Source organism: Mesoplodon bidens (genome assembly GCF_964165515.1).
Source record: "Mesoplodon bidens genome assembly, chromosome: 7".
Lineage (NCBI taxonomy): Eukaryota > Metazoa > Chordata > Mammalia > Artiodactyla > Ziphiidae > Mesoplodon > Mesoplodon bidens.
The window spans coordinates 70,052,300-70,067,607 of NC_138164.1; the positions used below are offsets into that span (position 1 = coordinate 70,052,300).

The 15,308-nt window shown below is 35.7% G+C and overlaps 1 protein-coding gene across 7 annotated transcripts in view; it reads right to left on the reverse strand.

The window, feature by feature from the left end:
• DLG2 (discs large MAGUK scaffold protein 2) overlaps positions 1 to 15,308 on the reverse strand; it is a 1,231,136-nt gene that overhangs the window by 522,506 nt on the left and 693,322 nt on the right. For all 7 annotated transcript variants that reach the window (XR_014016293.1, XM_081239496.1, XM_081239495.1 and 4 more), the window contains one exon: positions 12,853 to 12,989. Coding sequence is in view for 6 of the 7 variants with exons in the window: in XM_081239496.1 (XP_081095622.1) it covers positions 12,853 to 12,989 (137 nt within the window). In the remaining variant the exon portion in view is untranslated. The remainder of the gene's footprint in view (positions 1 to 12,852; positions 12,990 to 15,308) is intronic.

Here is a 15,308-nt window from a genome sequence, read left to right on the forward strand (position 1 = left end):
CATTTAACATGAGTCTATTTTCTAAGGAAAGAGTGCTAATGTTGGAACATAGAACTTTTCAGGTGAACAAGTTCAAGAGTACCTTATTGCTATCAGCTTTAACAGCAACTCCTCTTTTGTTATTGGACAGAAAAGCCTGTGATACCTGAGCAATTACTACTTCATGGCAGTGGCTTACAGTGGGTCTTTGCAACACTTCTCTTAAATGGTTTTCAAATATTCAGGAAATATTTTGCATACCTAGGTTATCCTTATTTGGCTCCTATTTTTTTATGAAGCAATTCTTTAGTTGGTTCCTGCTGAAATGATGTGGAATTCAAATAAATGTAATATAAATGTAAATAAATAAAATAGATTGGATTCCTACATATTCTCTGTACTATCTAATCAGCACTTTAGTCATTTAATACCTTGTAGCATTGTTTTTTAGTTTTGCTTCACATTGCTATATAAATTCCATGTGTCAGTTAATCCTTGGTGGTGTAGCCCAGGTTAGGGACCCTGGAACAGGAGGGAACTGAACCTGATTGCTGACCATGAACTCTCCAGTAAGCTGTAAGCCTCTCTACTGGTTCTTACAGTCCTCTTCTAGACAAATGACATTCTTGTAAATCTTTTGTATTTCCAGTGTCTAGCACTTGTTTATTCATTGATCAAATAGTTATTGCATACCTATTATGTGTCAGTCACTGTTCTACATGTTAGAGATATAGTGATAAAAAATAAGAATGATAATCATCATCATAGCAGACACATATAGCCTTATTACATGTCAGGCGCTACTCTAAATTATTTTACGTATATTAACATGATAAAGCCCCACAATAACCTATGTGCTGGCTATTATAATCACTTTCATTTTACAGATGAGAAAAGCATGCCTCCAAGAGGTTAAGAAACTTGCTCAAAGTCATTGATCTAACTGTAGTAGAGGCAGAATTCAAAGCCAAGCAGTTTGGCTCCAAGGACTATGCTCTTAACCACTCATCTATACTGCTTCCTCCAGATGGACGCAGCCCCTGTCCCATGAGACTCACATTCTAATAGAACATAGCTGTTTATGGAATGAATGGATAGAAAAATAGACCCATATAGAGTGGGAATGTAGAGGGACTTACAGGCATGGGGAACACAGTTGATGATGGCAGCCTTTAGTTATAGACAGAGAAATAACAAAAATGACAGTAATAATAATAAGAGCTAACATTTATTTAACACCTATATGTCATATATCTTGGAAGTACTATGTATATATTTTGATATAAGTCATATAATTGGTCCTGGTTATAGTTCCATGAGGTAGACATGAATAATCAGGCCCATTTTACCGGTGAGAAAAACTGACATTTGAAGTGGTTAACTTGCAACAAATAGGTCACACAGACCCCAAGTGGCAAAGCCATCAGTTGGATCACCGTCCTCCTGAAAAGATGAAAATGAGACGGCCCTTGAGTGTTGGTTCATTGAAACCTAGGGCTTACATCATCTATTCTTTCTTCCTTTAGGAGAAGAGTCTCTTTCCAAGTTTACATATAGAAGTAATGTGAATTCCTAAGTGTTATAAAAGCCTGAGTAATCATTACCCTTCTCGCTTAATCCAGTGGTGACAATATATTGCATCAGCCGAATACACTGACAAAGTCAAAAAATAAATAAGTAATATGGAAAGTAGTTTGATATATATATGTTTCTTCAAAACCTTCTTGTATAGTTGATTAATCACTTTTTTAAGGGCAGTACCACTTGTACCTAGATAATGAATATTTGCAAATAATGCTCATATACAATGGTTTAAAATGTGTATGGAAGTGGGTGTTTTCTCTTAAACAATGGTTGCCTAAGGTGGCTCTGAATATTGTGACCATGCACCCCAGAAACATCTATATTGAAAAAAGAGAAGAGAGGAGGTATTTGTTGGCATAAACAGTGAGGATCACAAGCCAACATATAAAGACCCTAAAGGCTAGAAAACAACTGGATTAGACTACAAGTGGCACAAAAGCTCTGTTTCCGACAGGGCTCATTGTCTCTCTCTCTCCAGGGTACAGAAAGCACATAGCTCATTAGATTATCAGTGAAAAAGAGATGTGGCCAGTGTTTATTAAACTGCACTTTTTTTCCATTTTTAAGTTGGGCCTTGAAACAGTCTAGAAGATGTTATCTTTAAGTGTGTTTTCTGAGAATGACTGCCTTAACAGACTCTCAGACCACCAGGAAAATATTTAGAGCAGAAAACAGAAGTTGAACCTAGAGTCTGTCATACAGAGTGAAGTAAGTCAGAAAGAGAAAGACAAATACTGTATGCTAACACATATATATGGAATTTAAGAAAAAAAATGTCATGAAGAACCTAGGGGTAAGACAAGAATAAAGACACAGACCTACTAGAGAATGGACTTGAGGATATGGGGAGGGGGAAGGGTAAGTTGTGACAAAGCGTGAGAGAGGCATGGACATATATACATTACCAAACATAAAATAGATAGCTAGTGGGAAGCAGCTGCATAGCACAGGGAGATCAGCTCTGTGCTTTTTGACCACCTAGAGGGGTGGGGTAGGGAGGGTGGGAGGGAGGGAGATGCAAGAGGGAAGAGATATGGGAACATATGTATATGTATAACTGATTCACTTTGTTATAAAGCAGAAACTAACACACCATTGTAAAGCAATTATACTCCAATAAAGATGTAAAAAAACAAAAACAAAACAAAAAACAGAAGTTGAGGAAAAGTTGGAGGTGAGGAGTGAGGAAAGAGAGGATATTGGGGAAAATATTGGTAATTTAAAATAGTGGTAGTTCAGTCAGTTTTTGTTTGGTGACTATGAAATGTTGGAAAATTTACACTGATTTTTGTCATGGAAGAGGTGGTGGCAACAATATGCAGTGATTAAGAGCACATGCTTTTGAGTCATGCAAACCAGGACTCATCCTGTTCCTGGCACTACCTAGCTGTGTGACTTTGGGAAACTTATTTAACCTACTTAGCCTCAGTTTTGGCTTCTGTAAAATAGGTATGAGAATAATCACTGCCTCAAAAGGGTTATTGATTTAAATGTATTGATCTACGTAAAGTGGCAGGCTCATTACTTATTAATGTGAGCTCTTGTTACTATTACTATTGTCATCATCCATCTCTCTTCTCAGGAAACAGGAATCCTTGGTGAAAATTTTCGCTGAGCATTTTCCTGTAAACATCTGTGAACTGATGAGTTTAATTAGAGAACTGTTGATGAGGCTTCTGTGTGGTCTTTTTAAAAATTCAGAATAGTATAGGATCTGGACCCAAAAGTGCTCTTTTGTGCTGAAGTCTTCAAAATGTTTTTCACGAAAGTGGGTTTATTTGGGGTAATTATATGTGTGCATTATCCTCTGAACTCTCAAGATAAAGGGCCTACAGCTGGAGCTGATTGTACACAGAGAGAAGGGACATTATACTGATTGGCTGGTTGCTCTTGTCATTGTTTTCCATTGTCTTTTTCCTTTTCCTTTTTTCTTTTGCATCGAGTATCTGCCTATAATGGTGAACACTGAGCAACTGGCCTGGTTTCAGAAAAAAAAATCATGTGCATTTGAATGAAGTGTTTCTGTGGGGTGCGCTACACAGAGGGGGACATGTGTGCAGCCTGGCCATGCATTTCAATAGGACAGAGGACTGAGGCCAAGAGAGAGAGGTTGGAGGTGAGATGACTCATTCTCTCGAATGGAAGAGGGAGCACTGAATTGGAGCATGATGCTGAGAGAAGAGGGCAAACCAGTTGAAGAAAGAGGTGCCAGGAGACTTGCAAGAAAGGAACATGGCAAGTGTTGTGGGAATTCAAATAAGTGTTAGCAAATACATATGTGATGGTACAAAGGTGGGAGGTGTGCGGGCATGAGAGGGTGTGATAAGGAGAAATGTGCAATGTACAGATGGCAACATACTGACCTTTCCATATTCATTCAGGAATAGCAATGTAGTGAGACAAACTGGGAGGTATTAGGGACATAAAAATTGTACTAAGACATAGTACAAGGAAATGTGAGACTCTAGAAACACTGGAAAAAAAATCACAAACTCCAAAGTTAACTTTAAAAAAGAGAAGACAAAGTAGATGATCACCATATTGTAAAATAACTTAAAAAGGGGGCCAATCTAATGTAGTAGTGTCAATGGTATGAAAATAAATATGCATAAAGCAAAGACTGAAATCTCTGCAGTCCATTGCAATGAACTGCTATAATAAAATTTGTTTTAAAAATAACTATGAATACATGAGAAACGTTAATAATGGTTATCTCTGGATAATAAATATTTTCTTATTTTTCATCTTTTCAGCAATGAGATGGTTAGAACAAAATTAACTATGGTTAATTATGGTTAGAACAAAATTAGTTATGGTTAGAACAAAATTAACTCTACTTTTCAAATGAATAAGAACAAAAACCTTAAGTAAGGGAGAACAGAAACTAAGTGCGGTGACCTCTTTATGAGACACACATAGCAAGATCTCATGAGTAATGGAAAATTGGAATAGGAAAGAAGGAAGTTGATTTTTCATGCTCAGTGACTTTACTTAAATTTATGAGAAATAATAGCCATATTTTAAACGTAGGTGTTTTTTAGAAATGAAGGCAACCTGGTATATAACGAGAGTAATTTTGAAAGTAGACTCAGATCTGCTATCAATTTCTATTTCTATGAATTTTGGCCAGTTAACATATTTACTGAGTTTTAATTTTCTTACATGTAAAATGGGGATAATATTGATTTATTTGTTGATTTACTTGTGTTTATGAGAAAGAAATGATACCATGAACCTGAAAAGACACTGTATAACATAAAGCAGTGTACGAATAATGATCAAACGTCATAATCAGACATAGTGCTTTTGCTGATCCTAATGCTGGAAATAGTTTCTTCCTGTTCAGGGTTCTTTCTGTGAAATTGATCTCGTACAACACTTACTCCTGCAGTGCCTCTTTCCATCTCAAAGACTGACCTTCTCAAGGTCAATGATTAGATCGTTTTCATCTTTGTCTTCCCCCAGCTGACACAGCGTAAACAGTAGGCACTTAATAAATGTTGAAACAATCCACTAAATAAGTTAAGAAAACAATGTGGCATATGAAAGGAAAAGCAACCAAAATTCCCTATGTTATAGGAAGAATGAGGCATTTGTGTTGAGCTTCTATTTTACAGTTGTGTTGAGTCAGAGAGGAAAGGATAAGGAATGAAGGTCATTCAACCAACAATACACATTTACTGGACACTCACTCTGTGTGAGGCATGGGATAGAAGAATGAAAGGCTGGTACAAAATGTGAACACCGGCTCACATCAGCTTATAAGGGACATAATAAGAGCTCCAACAGTGCAAATTTCTTCCTCCTCCATTAATCATTAATGCATTTCTTTTTTAAAAAACGATTTATGTAGCATTTATTTTAATTAATTAATTAATTAATCTTTGGCTGCGTTGGGTCTTCGTTGCTGCGCATGGGCTTTCTCTAGTTGCAGCGAGCAGGGGCTACTCTTCCTTGCGGTGCACGGGCTTCTCACTGCGGTGGCTTCTCTTGGTTGCAGAGCATGGGCTCTAGGTGAGTGGGCTTCAGTAGTTGTGGCACACGGGCTCAGTAGTTGTGGCTCGAGGGCTCTAGAGGGCAGGCTCAGTAGTTGTGGTGCACAGGCTTAGTTGCTCCACGGCATGTGGGACCTTCAAGGACCAGGGATGGAACCCATGTCCCCTGCATTGGCAGGTGGATTCTTAACCACTGCGCCACCAGGGAAGTCCCATTAATGCATTTCTTCACCTTTCATTGCACAGAGAGAGAGAGAGAGAAAGCAAGTGCCACTGACGTCTTGATTGACTCCAGCTTCCTCTATAGCAGTGGTCACCAAATGGACCATATGATAGCAACCCCAGGGCAATCAGCTGGGTACAGGAAGAGATATTTGAACTTCTATTAATATTTATCACATCAATCTTCATCTTTCTATTTCTTGTGTATGGTTTAAAATAAAATGTATATATTACCATAACAATATATGAATGCAATCTAAAGTAGAGAAATATACATATGTTAAAGACAACTTTTTGTGTTTTACTGATGGGGTGTGTTGTTAAAGAATTTTAAAACCACTGCTTTATACTAGGTACCGATATATGATGACTATAGAGTAAGTTCTATAAACAGGGTTATTAAACTGAATACAAGCAAAAGAAATAAACAATATAATGGAAGGCTTTAACCCTGTATATAAAATCCCTTTATAAATAAAGCCCTTAAACACTTAAATAAAATATATCATTGCTTTTGCATTATAGTGTAATTTTATTGTATTTGAGACAAATTAAAAGGGAGTCCAAGAAATAATTATCCCAAATTTTTTTCCCCTGGTGTTTCAGAAGGTAATCTAACTACTGAAGACAGAGTCTGAAGGGTGAACTATTTCTAATGCCTTTCAGCCCATGACTGGAAATTGCTAAATGATGCTATACCAGCTTGATGGAATGACCATTACCTCAGAAGTCACCCTCAGGAGAAGCAGTGGAGTGGCAGCAGAGTGGGGTAGGATGTGATTAGGTCAAGGTAGAATTATGGTTCTTAACCTGGCTGCATATCAGAATTGTTTGGAAAACTAAAAAAAAAAAAAAAAAGAAAACGAGGCATGGTTCCTACTCCAGAGATTCTGATTTGATTTTTGATTATTCAGGATTGATTGAAGCCTGGGCATCCATAGAGTTCAAGAACTTACCATGAGATTCAAATGTGTAACCAAGATCGAGAACCAGGGGGGTTGAGTAAACAGCTGAAAGGAATGTGGCTTTAGGAAATTGATATCTAGGTCTGAATCCAATCTCACAATGTATTAGTTATGTAATATTGGAAAAGTGTTTGCATCTTTGAGTTCTAACTTTCTCTTCCGGAAAATAAGAATAGCAGTAATGGCTGCCCTATCCATCTCTCAAGTGTTGGAGTGAGGAGGTGCTGTGGGTGAAAGATCTTAAGGAGGAAGCAGTGTGTTGGTGGTAGGAAAGAGCCATGTGCAGGGACAGTTATAGCTTTTGGTTCTTATTTAAGGTTGGCCTAAACAATGAAAGTGTTTTAAAATCCTCTTCATTATTCAAATAACTCCTACATATTTGCATGGTCTTCAAGATGATTTCCTTATTGATATTTGGATGAAACAAGGTGATAGTGGGTCCTCACAACTAATACTCATTCAGAAAATTATATTATTTCTACTCATCTTCCCTAAATCTATTTAATGTCCTTATCATAGGATGCACATTTTGGAATAAAAATAGGAGATGCTCACACATAGTACATCCAAGAGTGACTCCAGTGAACACTAGTTCTAGGTATTTCATAAGCATTACTTAAGAAAAAAAGTTCCACAGTAAAATATATTTGAAAGTTAGGGTACCAAGTTAAATTAGTTCTTTGACTGGAGGACTTCATAGACCCTTATATATGCTAAAGTTTGTTGAGAATCTACAAGAGAGGTGAGATACAGGTTGTAGAATTTCAATTTGACTATAGATCCTTTTCATGTGATACAGACATGAGACTAATATTTTAAAACACACTTGGGAAACACTGATCTAAGGCAATGCTGTCATGGTATTGAGGACATAACAAAAGACCAAAGATGAACATGACTTGCCCAAGGTCAGTTAGGTAGAGTTAATGCTGGCTGCCTAGGACTTGAATCCAGATATCCTATCTCTGAGTCCATTGTCTTTCCATATTATGTCAATGCCTCATTTACCTTTCCTCTTGTCTTCAGCTTCCCTTTAAGCAAAGAAAACATACAGACTTATTTTCTGTAAAAGATGTAAAAGGTCTCTCACTGACAATTTTTTCTTCAAACGTCAAGCAAAGGTTATGGAAAAAAGAGACTAAGATTATAAACTTTAAATCACAATGTGACAGGGGCTTTGCCAATTAACAGTTCATGTTGTCCCTTTAGAGAAGACAATTAGATGACCCTAGATTCAAAGTTTCTGGTATTGTGTAGAAAAAAGATGAAGAAGATCACATTTCTGTAATATATGTGGCTCTATGTATCACCATGGTAGAGCTTAATAAAAATGAGTGTGTAAAAATATATGAAAGAATTAGAAAATTATCAATAGTGTTAACCTCTGACCATCTGTTCTATGAAGTTCAAGGCCAAGAGGGAATCTATTCAGTCTGAGATTGCAACACTAAGCTACTGGTACAATCCATTAAAATCAGATGTCACTGTCATTTGAAAAAATAAAAAAACAAAACAAAACAAACAAAATTCTAATGAATGATAGTAAGTGCCAGTAGCAGGGGAAACTTAAAAAATTGTTACTTTGATAAACAGAACATATACCACGCATCTGGGTGACCCATGAAACATCAGAGAGGTCTGACATTAAAGTCATCTCATTTGAAACACTAAAGGGCTTATTGCAAAGGTTTTAGGCAGGATAATTTTTCCTTACAGTAGAATAAATGTAAAGGTCAGATGCAATAATATTGCCTGTTTTTTTTCTTTTAAGTTTGGGAATAACATTCTAAAGAATCAAAAGAAGTTTTTTTAAAAGGGTAATCTATTTTCAGAGGATAAATGGATGTATGATAAAATTTAGTGCAAGAGTGAGAGGAAAAGTGTAAAACATCTTAAAAGACTGAGAAGTAGAGAAATGGCAAGACATAGCTTTTTAAACAAATGTGGAAGAGGAATTCATATTCATCATTGTGTTTCCAAGGGAGAGAGCTTTACTAAAGGGAGAGCTGTATAGGGAAGTATATTTTGATATAATTTTAAGGAAAACATTTTTACTGATGGTTAGTATCTAATGGATAGCTTCGACGAGGCATTCTGTTCTCTATCCTTAGAGAGTTCTAGCAGAGGTGAGGGACTATTTCACATGGTTGCTTCTCTGTGGGATTCTGATGTACTAAATGAGAGTTGGAATAAGATAATATCTAAGATAGATACTTTTCAATTCTGACATATAAGAAGTATTTAGGGAAAAAAAAGTACCCAGTATATATGGTGATTCAGATGGTGTCCAACATTAAAAGTATTTCAGTTGAGAAACTGAAAGGTTTATTACTAAAGATCCCCCACTCCCACTCCCGCCAAAAAAAAAAAAAAAAAAAAAGATTGTGCTCTCACTGCAGGGTAGATGCTGGGAGACTTCCTGAATTATGGTGATCTATCCACAAAAGTCTAAAGAAATTAATGGAATTTTATTCTCGATCAGCTTACTTACAGAACTATGAATGAATAACATATGGAGGAATTTTTCCTAAGAAGTGAGAGAAGGGAGTGGTACAAATTGTTTTAGAAAAAACCTACTTATAGAAAAATAGAGTGTGGTACAGCTGGTAAATCACAGAATCTAAATTATTCATACTTCCTATGGGGGAGGAGAGTAGAAGAGGAGAAAATGAAGACATGAATGTAGGGTAGTAAAGGGAAAAGGAGGTGGAAAGGAATGACAGAAGGACAGCATTAATAAATATTTTTGGTTGAAGCAAGATAATTGATCTTTTGAGGTGGCTTCTGGGATTTTTATTTTATGCTCTCCCTCAGGCTCATTTTTCTTTCAGAATTTTATAAAATGAATCATTTTCTTTCATTTCCAGATTCAGCTTGGCAGTTGCCTTGAAAGTACTAATTATGTTTTCCTTACGTAAGAGGAGAGAGACCTATGATTGTTGAAGCTTCATTTTTTTTTTAAACTATGCTTTAAAACTCAAAACAGTTAAGGATTATGTCACAGCTATTTTTGAAATCATTTTGTCTACAATGAATATCAAGAAAATGCTAATGGAAAAATAGCATGGTGCCTGGAAAATCCTTTGACAGAATTGTTTAGACTTTGAGGTTTTTTTTTTTAAGAATTTGAATATAATGCTAAAAATTTAAACAGAGCTTCAAGAAATCAGCACATGACATCTCGCATGATATTATAATAGCAGCAGTTGAAGAAATAACAGAAGAGGTCCAGAAGAGTTGTCTACATCCAAACTCTTACAGAACAATGAGCCAAAGGGAAAATCAGTCGCTATGACACACTACTTTAGAATGAAGCTGTCCTCTTCATTTTTCAATTTAGCACTATGTAGAAAATGGATATCACAGTTTATTTTATTCCTAAGTCCACAAACAATAAAATTTGTCTTCTTGAGGGAAGTTGTTAGAGAGAAGTTGTCTTATATCCCAATAACACTTTTCTCTTTCAGAAGACACAATATCATAAGAACCAACTTTTAGGACTTCCCTGGTGGTTCAGTGATCAAGTGTCTACCTGTCAATGCAGGGGACATGGGTTCGGGCCCTGTCTGGGAAGATCCCACATGCCACGGAGCAACTAAGCCCATGCACCACAACTACTGAGCCAGCTCTCTAGAGCTCGCGAGCCACAGCTACTGAGCCCGTGTGCCACAACTACTGAAGCCCGCGCACCTAGAGCCTGTGCTCCACAAAAAGAGAAGCCAGTGCACTGCAATGAAGAGTAGCCCCCCACTCATCACAACTAGAGAAAGCCTGTGCACAGCAACGAAGACCCAATGCAGCCAAAAATAAATAAATGAAATTAAAAAAACACACAGAAGAGCTTTAAGTTAAAAAAAAAAACCAACTTTCACATCAAAGGCAAAAAAACCAAGCAAACAAAATTCAGAATGTCCTGAGAATGAAAATGGTAGTTCTACTATACAGCCTAGTGCCTATAGTTAACAACACTGTACTGTATACTTAAAATTTGCTAAGAAGGTAGATCTTATGTTAAGTGTTCTTACCCCATACACACACAAAATAATAATGATAATAATGATAGTGAGAGGAAACTTTGGGAAGTGATGGATAACTTTATAGCCCTGATGGTGGTGATGGTTTCATGGGTATGTACTTATTCCCAAAGTCATGGAGTTGTATATATTAAATATGTACAGTTTTTTACACGTCAATCATACCTCAATAAAATGGTTTAAAAAAATAAAAATAAAATTGTAGTGACTTCAAGTGGTAAAGAAGTCAAAAACTCTTAGTTGCAACTTTGACTGAAGTCATTAATGCCACATTTTTTGCCCATTCAGTTTGACCATACCTTTTCTGCTGACAGAGTTCCTTCCTGAGAAGTGGCTATTGCCTGGGACATGGTAGGTGCTCAATATATTACTTGTTAAATAAAGGAATTAATGAATGATAACTGAATGATAACTAAATGATGACTGAATGATAACTAAAGGAAGGAAGGAAAGAACTGACTGACAGATTTTAGGAAACAAATGCAAAGACCATGTTTGGTGGTTACAAGCATTTGCAATCCAATTCTGTCCATTGTTAACTATATGACCATGGCCAAGTTAGTAAATTTCTCTCTATACCTCAGTTTCCCTTTGCTTATATAAAAGAGGCTGTTGTGAGAAATACATACTACATTACAGAAAAACATTTAAAAAAATACATGGGGCACAGTAAATGCCAAATAAATGTTAGTTATCAAGATTATTATAAAGCTCTTATCCAGATAATTCAATACAAAAATCATTGACAACTATGAAATTAGCCCAGTGCGACTACAAACAACCTGTCTAGAGTCCAGGGACATGGGCACAATGAACTTTGAGGTTCAACCCCCAAAACTTGCACATGTCCTAGAAATTACTATTCTGTTGAATTTGTATAGTTGATCCTTCCCAAACACTTCTCATGAAAGTATTGGAGATAATGGCTCCTTGTGACAAAGATTCAAGATCCTAATTTACAAAGGGAGACATATGACTAGATATACTTCTCTTACTTGACAGCTATCTTCTATTAATTTTCAGTATTTGATTATTATCCTGTAGATTTAATATAAAACAGTAAATGGAGATGAAACAGTTTTTAGGTGCAATCACCAATTTTTTACTGCTTATAATTGCCTACATTTTGCTTTCGTTTATCGTATAACTCCATGGCTCAGAAAGGGTGGCTGCATGTTGGTGTCAATCGTTGCCCAAGAGTCCTGAAGCATGTGAGCAACTGGCAAATAAAATAGTAGAAACCCTGTCTGAAAGGAGAGGGGGAAGGGAATCCATTTGCACATGTGACAGAACTCAGATTATGAATTCTTGGAAGTCAGGAACTGTGTCTACACTGGTTGAACCGAAGAACACAGAGAGGCATAGAAATGTACAGATCAATAAACCAGATAGTGTTGTTCCCTTTGCTATGCAAAGCCCATCTCTCTACTGGATTTAGCAGTCTCTCTGGCTGATAGGAGATGGATGATACTGGAAGAACTACACATAATCTCTGTGACTATGAAAACTGGTGAAAATTTAGATTTCTGTTTTTAAAATATCAACAAATCAGCTCCAATTATACCTGTACTTTTGATATCTTTTACCACAAAATCTGCTCTCCCTTTTCTATTTCCACCCAAGGTCACTGCTTCCTCCCCCCAGATTCTTATGTTGAAGTTCTAACTCCCAATATGACTGTATTTGGAGATAGGGTCTTTAGGAGGCAATTAAGGTTATTAATTAAATGACTTAAGGGTAGAGCCCTAATCTGATAGGACTAATGGCTTTATAAAAAGAGAAAGAGAGAGAGCTTTCCCTCAGCACAAGCCCAGAGGAAAGGCCATGTGAGGATGCAGCAGCAAGATAGTTGTCTGCAAGCCAAGAAGAGAGACCTCACTAGAAACTGAATGGGTCAGAACTTTGCTCTTAAATTTCCCTGCTTCCAGAATTGTGATAAAATAAAATTTCTGTTGTTTAAGCCACCTAACCTATGGTATTTTGTTATGGCAGCCTGAAATGACTAAGACAGTCATACACTGGGAAATAAGAGCTTTATAAATGTACACATAGTCCTGCTTGAGTCACACTCACCATTAGTAGTCTGTCTCCTACTTGCAACCTTCCATCTTTCTGTGCAGCTCCTCCATCTATAATTTTAGTTACATAAATGCTGTTGTCTCCAGGAATGTGTTGGTTCCCCACACCTCCTGCAATACTGAAGCCTAAACCTACGGAAAAGAAACAGAAAAAGAAAAGCCTTGTATTTGTTTAAGAAAGTGCTACTAGTCACATTTCAACAGTCAAAAAAAATTAATCCTCAATTTATTACAACAATAATAAATAACAATAAATTCTACTTCAATCAACTGTGTCCTTTAAACATTTGAAAGCTTGTTGATTAATGCTAATGAGGCAAAACACAAGTGCAATCCTGCCCACGTTTAGTCTATGGGCTTATCTTTGTTGCTGCTGTTGTTACTCTAGCATAGAGAACAGAAGTCCTGCCAGTCATTTGGGTAGAGACCTAGATATTTTTGACATTTTAGAATGAAAAGTACAGCAATTTGAACATTCCACAAATTCTGAGATAAGAGCCATGAGAAAGATACATTGGATATCGGTGTAATAATTTCAGAGAGAAGATAAGGAAAAGAAGCTTGATGCTCGCCCTTCATGTTTCCTTCTCTGGGTACCTTGTCATATTTTCACACTTCCTGACACTTCCTGTTATTAACTTATAGTTAATAAAGAATGAACACAAACGAATCATCCCTGCACACAGTCTAAAGAATAAAGAAATAGATTATGTACTTTGACTGTATTATGTTTGTAACAAACCACGAAATATGAAATCATTTTAAACATGGAAATTTTCCTTTTTAAAAAAAATTTTTGTCTTTTGGAAATTTTCCATCTTGAGAGAAGAATTTTATTATGCTATGGCTTATAATTTTTTTTCTTTCAGTTTTATTGAGATATAATTGACACGCAGTACTGTATAAGTTTAAGGTGTACAGCATGATGATTTGACTTATATACATCATGAAATGATTATCACAGTACGTTCAGTGAACATCCATCATGTCATATAGATACAAAATTAAAGAAATAGAAAAAACTTTTCCTTGTGATGAGAACTCATAGGATTTACTCTCTTAACTTTCATGTATAACATACAGCAGTGTTAATTACATTTCTCATGTTGTATGTATATTACATCCCTGTATTATTTACCTTCTAAGTGGAAGTTTGTACCTTTTGACTGCCTTCATCTAACTCCCACTCTCCTCTTCCCCCACCTCTTGGTAATCACAGATTTGATCTCTTTTTCTGTGACTGAGTTTGTTTTTGAAGTATAATTGCCCTATAATACTATGTTAGTTCCTATTACACAACATAGTGATTAGATATTTCTACACATTTCAAAATAATCACCATGATAAGTCTAGTTACAATATGTCACCATACAAAAATATTACATGGTTATTGACTATATTCCCCACATTGCACATGTCACAACCATTGACTCATTTATTTTGTAACTGGAAGTTTGTACTTCTTAATCTTCCTCACCTATATCTTCTCTCCTCTCCACCCGTCTCTCCCCTGGCAACCACTTATTTGTTCTCTGTATTTATCACTCTGTTTCCATTTTATGTTTGTTCTTTTGTTTTGTTTTTTAGATTTCCACATATAAGTGAAATTATACAGTATTTGCCTTTCTCTGTCTGACTTATTTCACTTAGCATAATATCTTCAGGGTCTATACATATTGTCATAAACTTTTATTTATATTAAACTATGGAATGATAACAAGAATAGAGTTATTAAAAATCATTATGAGGCCATTTTAAAAGAATGACTGATAGACTCTTTAAAAGTATAAGAACAAAAAAAATCTTTCTCAGAATATAATTGAATACACATTCGGTACAATACTTATAGCATATATTTTCATTGCATTTTGAAATTATAATAATTAACATGCAAATTACTCAGAAAGATAGATATAAGTCAAAGAGATTTGTAACTGAAGACAGAACATTTCTGTAACTTGCTTGTCTTAAGAAATTAAACCCCCCCTCACACACACATCCCTAGTTGCCTAGTTTTAAAAAAGCACACACTTCTTTTATGATAAAACAATCATAAAAAATTTTGGCACTTTATACAACAATGAAAAACACTTTAAAAATACTCCATTTCACTCTCCTTGTATTGAATAAATATTGAGTAGGGTTATGTGCTGCTCTTAAGATAGCATAAGTGATTAGTTAATGGAAAAATAATGGCAAGGTAAATTATAAAGTAACACCTCTGGAATGATACCTGAAATGAAATGATTTTTTTTGTTAAATTAGTTATTAACAATAAATGGAAAATGGATTTAAATTGATAGGGCAATTAAAATAAGTGTTATTTAATTTCCTACTAGAGTGGGTAGTTATTCTTTATTGATGCTTTGACATTGCATAGCTCTATAAATGTATTTGTTTCCCTCATATTTAAAGAATTTGTTTACCAAGTGAAAGATGACCAAGGGTAGA